This window comes from Salvelinus fontinalis, chromosome 7 (genome assembly GCF_029448725.1).
Source record: "Salvelinus fontinalis isolate EN_2023a chromosome 7, ASM2944872v1, whole genome shotgun sequence".
Taxonomy (NCBI): Eukaryota; Metazoa; Chordata; class Actinopteri; order Salmoniformes; family Salmonidae; genus Salvelinus; species Salvelinus fontinalis.
The window spans coordinates 1,677,506-1,689,358 of record NC_074671.1 but is presented as its reverse complement, the minus strand read 5'-3'; the positions used below and the strand labels follow the sequence as shown (position 1 = coordinate 1,689,358).

At 40.8% G+C, this 11,853-nt stretch overlaps 1 protein-coding gene across 2 annotated transcripts in view; it reads right to left on the bottom strand.

Annotated features, from left to right (window-relative positions):
• Positions 1-344: 344 nt before the first annotated feature.
• The window catches only part of map3k22 (mitogen-activated protein kinase kinase kinase 22), a 146,192-nt gene continuing 134,683 nt past the window's right edge, over positions 345-11,853 (bottom strand). For both annotated transcript variants that reach the window (XM_055928155.1, XM_055928156.1), the window contains exons 17-18: positions 1,718-1,895; positions 345-1,482 (exon numbers count right to left, since the gene is read on the bottom strand). In XM_055928155.1, coding sequence (XP_055784130.1) covers positions 1,254-1,482; positions 1,718-1,895 — 407 coding nt within the window. In that variant the 3' untranslated portion in view covers positions 345-1,253. The remainder of the gene's footprint in view (positions 1,483-1,717; positions 1,896-11,853) is intronic.

Below are 11,853 nucleotides of genomic sequence, written 5' to 3'. Positions count from 1 at the left end.
TCTGGATTTCAGGCTGAGGACTGGCTAAGAAGTCCATATTCTGGATTTCAGGCTGAGGACTGGCTAAGAAGTCCATATTCTGGATTTCAGGCTGAGGACTGGCTAAGAAGTCCATATTCTGGATTTCAGGCTGAGGACTGGCTAAGAAGTCCATATTCTGGATTTCAGGCTGAGGACTGATTCAGTGGCTAAGTAATCTAGACGGGGGAGTTATTTTAGTTTCCAACGCTGGGAAGAGCATGGAGTATTACTGAACTCTCGTTGGACAGTTGTGTGCTGATGAACAATACCCTGGGATAGAACGAAACATGGCACGTACGTGGATTTAAACAGGCTGGTCAGCGTAGGAGAATTGCTCGTTTATACACGATGAGTAACCAATCACAACAATATAAAATGTTTGGTATTTTTCTCCAAACATTGGAATAAAAAAAACATTTCTCTCATTATGAAATTATAAAAATGTGAAATATATTTACAGCATCTATTTTATCCTGTTGATTATCCTGCATTGGGGTTAGGGTTAGGGTTAGGGTTGGGGTTAGGGTTGGGGTTAGGGTTGGGGTTGGGGTTAGGGTTAGGGTTAGGGTTGGGGTTAGGGTTGGGGTTGGGTTAGGGTTGGGGTTGGGGTTGGGGTTGGGGTTAGGGTTAGGGTTAGGGGGCACCTACTGAACACGTGGTATAAAATGTGCAACGCCAGTGCTATGTTGTAGAAACAGGGTCATTCTGTAGATGTAACATTGTAAGGCGTTTGGCAATTCAGACAAAACTCAATGTACACATCTCTGGTCAAAATATAGTCATCAACTGTTAAGGTAAACTGCAAGTGTTCATCTAGGATGTATTTCAAAAATTGTTCACAAATTGTTCACACTCAAAGACGACAGGGACATTTGATGACTAACTTACAGTCCTGGCAGGCAGAATGTATTTTCAGAATTTGCTCTTAACCAAACAGAATATAAAAGGTGATCAGTGATCACAATACAAGCAGAATATAAGAGAGATTAGGGCTCAGGTTATGATCAGGTCTGGGGTCAGTTAGCTGGCGAAGGAGAGAGACTCGGGCTCAGGTTATGATCAGGTCTGGGGTCAGTTAGCTGGTGAAGGAGAGAGACTGGGGCTCAGGTTATGATCAGGTCTGGGGTCAGTTGGCATTATGGTGCTGGGCCCTGGAAGCCAGGAGGACTGGAGCTGTGGAGAGGCCTTGAAGGCAGGGTGGCCCTGGAGGGGTCAGAGGTCAGGGGTTAGGGTCAGAACCCCCCTTGGACGAAGGGGTGTGAGAGGAGGTTCTCGGCCGTGGGACGCCACTTCTCGTCTATGAACACCTGGCGCACAAAGTCCCGGGCGGCCTCGGAGACGCCCTCAGGGAGGATGGGCTTGGTGGGCTGTGTGGCTATCTTAAAGATGGCTGCCATGGCCTCGTATTCCGCCCAGGGAGGCTTCTGGGTAAGCATCTCCACCACTGTGCACGCCACAGACCTGACAGATAGAAAAAAAACTTTATGGAGACAGACCCACTTCATCTAGTACATCAGGAGACAAACATGAGAAATAAATCAACTTTAACATTAGTGTATATTCTTAAACAAGGCAAGAAAATCAGGAATTTGTTTAACAAAAAACATTGATATCGCCAAATGTTCTTGTAAAAGTGTGAATGGCACTAAAAAAAGAGCCACCTGACTGCATCATGAGTCTATGTTGTTTTTTTTACCAGACATCAGCTTTGCGTCCGTATCCTTCTCCGTTGATGACCTCTGGGCTCATCCAGTAAGGTGTACCGGTGACCGATTTGATGCCAGTTCCTGACATACAGATGGTCTGTATGCGTTTACTGGCCCCAAAGTCCCCCAGCTTTATGTTGCCAGTGGAGTCTCTCAGGATGTTGGCACCTAGAGGACAACAGAAAGTTAGTATGAAGGAAAATACTACCACTATATAATAAAATAATACTACCACTATATAATAAAATAATACTACCACTAAAAAATATAGTAATACTACCATTATAAAATATAATAATACTACCACTATATAATCAAATAATACTACCACTATATAATATAATACTATAATACAACCACTATATAATATAATACTACCACTATATAATATAATTCTACCACTATATAATATAATAATATTACCACTATAAAATATAATAATACTACCACTATAAAATATAATAATACTACCACTATATAATCAAATAATACTACCACTATATAATATAATACTATAATACAACCACTATATAATATAATACTACCACTATAAAATATAATAATACTACCACTATATAATATATAATACTACCACTATAAAACATAATAATATAATACTACCACTATATAATATAATACTACCACTATATAATACTATAATACAACCACTATATAATATAATACTACCACTATATAATATAATACTACCACTATATAATATAATACTATAATACAACCACTATATAATATAATACTACCACTATATAATATAATACTATAATACAACCACTATATAATATAATACTACCACTATATAATATAATACTATAATACAACCACTATATAATATAATACTACCACTATATAATATAATTCTACCACTATATAATATAATTCTACCACTATAAAATATAATAATACTACCACTATATAATCAAATAATATTACCACTATATAATATAATAATACTACCACTATATAATACAACCACTATAAAATATAATACTATAATACTACCACTATATAATACTATAATACTACCACTATATAATATAATAACATAATACTACCAATATATATATAATTTAATACTACCACTATATAATATATAATACAACCACTATAAAATATAATACTATAATACTACCACTATATAATACTATAATACTACCACTATATAATATAATAACATAATACTACCAATATATATATAATTTAATACTACCACTATATAATTTAATACTACCACTATATAATATAATACTACCACTATATAATATAACACTACCACTATATAATATAATAATACTACCACTATATAATATAATAATACTACCACTATAAAATATAATACTATAATAGTACCACTATATAATATAATACTACTACAATACCACCACTATAGAATATAATACTATAATACAACCACTATATAATATAATACTACCACTATACAATATAATTCTACCACTATATAATATAATAATATTACCACTATAAAATATAACACTATAATAGTACCACTATATAATATAATACTACCACTATATAATATAATAATACCACAATATAATAATACTATAATACTACAGATATATAATATAATAATATAATACTACCACTGTATAATATAATATTACCACTACTTAATATAATAATACCATAATACTACCACTATATAATATACTACTACCACTATATAATATAATAACACTATAATACTACCACCATATAATAATACTACCGCTATACAATATAATACTATAATACTACCACTATATAATATACTACTACCACTATATAATATAATAATACTACCACTATATAATATAATAACACTATAATACTACCACTATATAATATAATAACACTATAATACTACCACCATATAATAATACTACCGCTATACAATATAATACTATAATACTACCACTATATATAATAATACTACAATACCACCACTATAAAATACAATACTATAATACAATCACTACATAATATAATACTACCACTATATAATATAATAATACCATAATACTACCACAATATAATAATACTACCACCAAATAATAATACTATAGTACTACAGCTATATCATATCATAATATAATACTACCACTACATAATATAATAATGCCATAATACTACCACTATATACTATAATACTACTTCTATATAATAATACGACCACTATATAATACAATAATACTATAAAACCACCACTATTTGATATAATAATACTACCACTATATAATACAATAACACTATATAATATAACAAAACTATAATACTACATAATATAATAATACTACAATACTACCACTATATAATAATACAATAATACTACCACTATATAATAATACAATAACACTACCACTATATAATAATACTACCACTATATAATATACTACCACTACATACTATAATAATGCTACATCTGTATAATAATACTACCACGATATAATATAATACTACTATAAAACTACCACTATATAATAATACTATAATACTACCACTCTATAATAGAATAATACTATAAAACTACCACTATATAATAATACTATAATACTACCACTCTATAATATACTAATACTATAAAACTACCACTATATAATATAATTCTGCTATAAAACTACCACTATATAATATAATAATACTATAATACTACCACTCTATAATATACTAATACTATAATACTACCACTCTATAATATAATAATACTATAAAACTACCACTATATAATATAATAATACTATAAAACTACCACTATATAATATAATAATACTACACTACCACTATATAATATAATAATACTACCACTATATAATATAATAATACAACACTACCACTAGTCTCTTGACACATGGACCATAATCTTAGGTTCATTCACCTTCACAGTTGCACTATGGTAGTGAGGCAGTGTTACTGTGAAGGTAAACGAACCTACGGTAATGAGGTAGTGTTACTGTGAAGGTGAATGAACCTATGGTAGTGAGGCAGTGTTACTGTGAAGGGGTATGAACCTATGGTAGTGAGGCAGTGTTACTGTGAAGGGGTATGAACCTATGGTAATGAGGTAGTGTTACTGTGAAGGTGAATGAACCTATGGTAGTGAGGCAGTGTTACTGTGAAGGGGTATGAACCTATGGTAGTGAGGCAGTGTTACTGTGAAGGTGAATGAACCTATGGTAGTGAGGCAGTGTTACTGTGAAGGTGAATGAACCTATGGTAGTGAGGCAGTGTTACTGTGAAGGGGTATGAACCTATGGTAATGAGGTAGTGTTACTGTGAAGGTGAATGAACCTATGGTAGTGAGGCAGTGTTACTGTGAAGGGGTATGAACCTATGGTAGTGAGGCAGTGTTACTGTGAAGGGGTATGAACCTACGGTAATGAGGTAGTGTTACTGTGAAGGTGTATGAACCTACGGTAATGAGGTAGTGTTACTGTGAAGGGGTATGAACCTACGGTAATGAGGTAGTGTTACTGTGAAGGTAAACGAACCTACGGTAATGAGGTAGTGTTACTGTGAAGGTGAATGAACCTACGGTAATGAGGCAGTGTTACTGTGAAGGTAAACGAACCTACGGTAATGAGGTAGTGTCACTGTGAAGGTGTATGAACCTACGGTAATGAGGTAGTGTCACTGTGAATGTATGCATGGTCCTGTCTGAATATGATTACAGGTTTCATCAGTCAGCTCTGGTGGAAGGGTGAACGGGGTCAGACAGTAAAGTTAGAATAGCTCACACACAACCTCTACTGCACTCTCCCACCTGGACAAAATGAACACCTATGTGAGAATGCTGTTCATTGACTACAGCTCAGCGTTCAACACCATAGTGCCCACAAAGCTCGTCACTAAGCAAAGGACCCTGGGACTAAACACCTCCCTCTGCAACACCTCCCTCTGATCATGGACTTCCTGACGGGCTGTCCCCAGGTGGTAAGGGTAGGCAACAACACATCCGCCACGCTGATCCTCAACACGGGGGTCCCTCAGGGGTGTGTGCTTTGTCCCCTCCTGTACTCCCTGTTCACCCATTTATTTGTATTTTTTTTCACCTTTATTTAACCAGGTAGGCAAGTTGAGAACACGTTCTCATTTACAATTGCGACCTGGCCAAGATAAAGCAAAGCAGTTCGACACATACAACAACACATAGTTACACATGGAGTAAAACAAACATACAGTCAATAATACAGTGAAAAATAAGTCTATATACAATGTGAGCAAGTGAGGTGAGATAAGGGAGGTGAAGGCAAATAGAATATATATATAAATAAAAATATAAAAAAGGCCATGGTGGCGAAGTAAATACAATATAGCAAGTAAAAAAAACCTGGAATGGTTGGTTTGCAGTGAATGAAGGTGCAAAGTAGAGAAAGAAATAATGGGGTGCAAAGGAGCAAAATAAATAAATACAGTAGGTAAAGAGGTAGTTGTTTGGGCTAAATTATAGATGGGCTACGTACAGGTGCAGTAATCTATGAGCTGCTCTGACAGCTGGTGCTTAAAGCTAGTGAGGGAGATAAGTGTTTCCAGTTTCAGAGATTTTTGTAGTTCGTTCCAGCCATTGGCAGCAGAGAACTGGAAGGAGAGGCGGCCAAAGGAAGAATTGGTTTTGGGGGTGACTAGAGATATACCTGCTGGAGCGCGTGCTACAGGTAGGTGCTGCTATGGTGACCAGCGAGCTGAGATAAGGGGGGACTTTACCTAGCAGGGTCTTGTAGATGACCTGTAGCCAGTGGGTTTGGCGACGAGTGTGAAGCGAGGGCCAGCCAACGAGAGCGTACAGGTCGCAGTGGTGGGTAGTATATGGGGCTTTGGTGACAAAACGGATGGCACTGTGATAGACTGCATCCAATTTATTGAGTAGGGTTTTGGAGGCTATTTTGTAAATGACATCACCGAAGTCGAGGATTGGTAGGATGGTCAGTTTTACGAGGGTATGTTTGGCAGCATGAGTGGCACCCATGACTGCACGGCCGTACGCGACTCCAACACCATCATCAAATTTTGTGACGACACGACGGTGGTAGGCCTGATCACCGACAACGATGAGACAGCCTAGAGGGAGGTCAGAGACCTGACAACGATGAGACAGCCTATAGGGAGGAGGTCAGAGACCTGACAACGATGAGACAGCCTATAGGGAGGAGGTCAGAGACCTGACAACGATGAGACAGCCTATAGGGAGGAGGACAGAGACCTGACAACGATGAGACAGCCTATAGGGAGGAGGTCAGAGACCTGACAACGATGAGACAGCCTATAGGAGGAGGTCATAGACCTGACAACGATGAGACAGCCTATAGGGAGGAGGTCAGAGACCTGACAACGATGAGACAGCCTATAGGGAGGAGGTCAGAGACCTGGCAACGATGAGACAGCCTATAGGGAGGAGGTCAGAGACCTGACAACGACGAGACAGCCTATAGGGAGGAGGTCAGAGACCTGACAACGATGAGACAGCCTATAGGGAGGAGGTCAGAGACCTGACAACGATGAGACAGCCTATAGGGAGGAGATCAGAGACCTGACAACGATGAGACAGCCTATAGGGAGGAGGTCAGAGACCTGACAACGATGAGACAGCCTATAGGGAGGAGGTCAGAGACCTGACAACGATGAGACAGCCTATAGGGAGGAGGTCAGAGACCTGACAACGATGAGACAGCCTATAGGGAGGAGGTCAGAGACCTGACAACGATGAGACAGCCTATAGGGAGGAGGTCAGAGACCTGACAACGATGAGACAGCCTATAGGAAGGAGGTCAGAGACCTGACAACGATGAGACAGCCTATAGGGAGGAGGTCAGAGACCTGACAACGATGAGACAGCCTATAGGGAGGAGGTCAGAGACCTGACAACGATGAGACAGCCTATAGAGAGGAGGACAGAGACCTGACAACGATGAGACAGCATATAGGAAGGAGGTCAGAGACCTGACAACGATGAGACAGCCTATAGGGAGGAGGTCAGAGACCTGACAACGATGAGACAGCCTATAGGGAGGAGGTCAGAGACCTGACAACGATGAGACAGCCTATAGGGAGGAGGTCAGAGACCTGACAACGATGAGACAGCCTATAGGGAGGAGGTCAGAGACAACGATGAGACAGCCTATAGGGAGGAGGGCAGAGACCTGACAACGATGAGACAGCCTATAGGGAGGAGGTCAGAGACCTGACAACGATGAGACAGCCTATAGAGAGGAGGTCAGAGACCTGACAACGATGAGACGGCCTATAGGGAGGAGGACAGAGACCTGACAACGATGAGACAGCCTATAGGGAGGAGGTCAGAGACCTGACAACGATGAGACAGCCTATAGGGAGGAGGTCAGAGACCTGACAACGATGAGACAGCCTATAGGGAGGAGGTCAGAGACCTGACAACGATGAGACAGCCTATAGGGAGGAGGTCAGAGACCTGACAACGATGAGACAGCCTATAGAGAGGAGGACAGAGACCTGACAACGATGAGACAGCCTATAGAGAGGAGGACAGAGACCTGACAACGATGAGACAGCCTATAGGGAGGAGGTCAGAGACCTGACAACGATGAGACAGCCTATAGGGAGGAGGTCAGAGACCTGACAACGATGAGACGGCCTATAGGGAGGAGGTCAGAGACAACGATGAGACAGCCTATAGGGAGGAGGTCAGAGACCTGACAACCTTACAGTGAAATGCTGAATACAACAGGTGTAGTAGACCTTACAGTGAAATGCTGACTACAACAGGTGTAGTAGACCTCACAGTGAAATGCTGAATACAACAGGTGTAGTAGACCTCACAGTGAAATGCTGAATACAACAGGTGTAGTAGACCTCACAGTGAAATGCTGAATACAACAGGTGTAGTAGACCTCACAGTGAAATGCTGAATACAACAGGTGTAATAGACCTCACAGTGAAATGCTGAATACAACAGGTGTAGTAGACCTCACAGTGAAATGCTGAATACAACAGGTGTAGTAGACCTCACAGTGAAATGCTGAATACAACAGGTGTAGTAGACCTCACAGTGAAATGCTGAATACAACAGGTGTAGTAGACCTTACAGTGAAATGCTGAATACAACAGGTGTAGTAGACCTTACAGTGAAATGCTGAATACAACAGGTGTAGTAGACCTCACAGTGAAATGCTGAATACAACAGGTGTAGACCTCACAGTGAAATGCTGAATACAACAGGTGTAGTAGACCTTACAGTGAAATGCTGAATACAACAGGTGTAGTAGACCTCACAGTGAAATGCTGAATACAACAGGTGTAGTAGACCTTACAGTGAAATGCTGAATACAACAGGTGTAGTAGACCTCACAGTGAAATGCTGAATACAACAGGTGTAGTAGACCTCACAGTGAAATGCTGAATACAACAGGTGTAGTAGACCTCACAGTGAAATGCTGAATACAACAGGTGTAGTAGACCTTACAGTGAAATGCTGAATACAACAGGTGTAGTAGACCTTACAGTGAAATGCTGAATACAACAGGTGTAGTAGACCTTACAGTGAAATGCTGAATACAACAGGTGTAGTAGACCTTACAGTGAAATGCTGAATACAACAGGTGTAGTAGACCTCACAGTGAAATGCTGACTTACAAGCCCATAACCAACAGTGCAGTTTAAAAACCCCCAGATAAGAATAAGAGATAAAAGTAATTAAAGAGGAGCAGTAAAAATAACAATATATACAGGGTATTACGGTACAGAGTCAGTGTGGAGGCTATATACAGGGTATTACGGTACAGAGTCAATGTGGAGGCTATATACAGGGTATTACGGTACAGAGTCAGTGTGGAGGCTATATACAGGGGGTATTACGGTACAGAGTCAATGTGGAGGCTATATACAGGGGGCACCGGTACAGAGTCAATGTGGAGGCTATATACAGGGGGTACCGGTACAGAGTCAATGTGGAGGCTATATACAGGGGGTACTGGTACAGAGTCAATGTGGAGGCTATATACAGGGTGTTACGGTACAGAGTCAATGTGGAGGCTATATACAGGGTGTTACGGTACAGAGTCAATGTGGGGGCTATATACAAGGTATTACGGTACAGAGTCAATGTGGAGGCTATATACAGGGGGTACCGGTACAGAGTCAATGTGGAGGCTATATACAGGGGGTACCGGTACAGAGTCAATGTGGAGGCTATATACAGGGGGTACCGGTACAGAGTCAATGTGGAGGCTATATACAGGGGGTACCGGTACAGAGTCAATGTGGAAGGCTATATACAGGGGGTACCAGTACAGAGTCAATGTGGAGGTTATATACAGGGGTTACCGGTACAGAGTCAATGTGGAGGTTATATACAGGGGGTACCGGTACAGAGTCAATGTGGAGGCTATATACAGGGGGTACCGGTACAGAGTCAATGTGGAGACTATATACAGGGTGTTACGGTACAGAGTCAATGTGGAGGTTATATACAGGGGGTACCGGTACAGAGTCAATGTGGAGAATATATACAGGGTGTTACGGTACAGAGTCAATGTGGAGGTTATATACAGGGGGTACCGGTACAGAGTCAATGTGGAGGCTATATACAGGGGGTACTGGTACAGAGTCAATGTGGAGGCTATATACAGGGTGTTACGGTACAGAGTCAATGTGGAGGTCATATACAGGGTGTTACGGTACAGAGTCAATGTGGAGGCTATATACAGGGTGTTACGGTACAGAGTCAATGTGGAGGTTATATACAGGGTGTTACGGTACAGAGTCAATGTGGAGGCTATATACAGGGGGTACTGGTACAGAGTCAATGTGGAGGCTATATACAAGGGGGTACCAGTACAGAGTCAATGTGGAGGCTATATACAGGGGGTACCGGTACAGAGTCAATGTGGAGGCTATATACAGGGTGTTACGGTACAGAGTCAATGTGGAGGCTATATACAGGGTGTTACGCTACAGAGTCAATGTGGAGGCTATATACAGGGGGTACCGGTACAGAGTCAATGTGGAGGCTATATACAGGGGGTACTGGTACAGAGTCAATGTGGAGGCTATATACAGAGTGTTACGGTACAGAGTCAATGTGGAGACTATATACAGGGGGTACCGGTACAGAGTCAATGTGGAGGCTATATACAGGAGGTACCGGTACAGAGTCAATGTGGAGGCTATATACAGGGGGTACCGGTACAGAGTCAATGTGGAGGCTACATACAGGGTATTACGGTACAAAGTCAATGTGGAGGCTATATACAGGGGGTACCGGTACAGAGTCAATGTGGAGGCTATATACAGGGGGTACCGGTACAGAGTCAATGTGGAGGCTATATACAGGGGGTACCGGTACAGAGTCAATGTGGAGGCTATATACAGGGGGTACCGGTACAAAGTCAATGTGGAGGCTATATACAGGGGGTACCAGTACAGAGTCAATGTGGAGGTTATATACAGGGTGTTACGGTACAGAGTCAATGTGGAGGTTATATACAGGGGTTACCGGTACAGAGTCAATGTGGAGAATATATACAGGGTGTTACGGTACAGAGTCAATGTGGAGGCTATATACAGGGGGTACCGGTACAGAGTCAATGTGGAGGCTATATACAGGGGGTACCAGTACAGAGTCAATGTGGAGGTTATATACAGGGGTTACCGGTACAGAGCCAATGTGGAGAATATATACAGGGTGTTACGGTACAGAGTCAATGTGGAGGCTATATACAGGGGGTACCGGTACAGAGTCAATGTGGAGGCTATATACAGGGGGTACCAGTACAGAGTCAATGTGGAGGTTATATACAGGGGTTACCGGTACAGAGTCAATGTGGAGGTTATATACAGGGGTTACCGGTACAGAGTCAATGTGGAGAATATATACAGGGTGTTACGGTACAGAGTCAATGTGGAGGTTATATACAGGGGGTACCGGTACAGAGTCAATGTGGAGGCTATATACAGGGGGTACTGGTACAGAGTCAATGTGGAGGCTATATACAGGGTGTTACGGTACAGAGTCAATGTGGAGGCTACATACAGGGTGTTACGGTACAGAGTCAATGTGGAGGCTATATACAGGGTGTTACGGTACAGAGTCAATGTGGAGTCTATATACAAGGTATTACGGTACAGAGTCAATGTGGAGGCT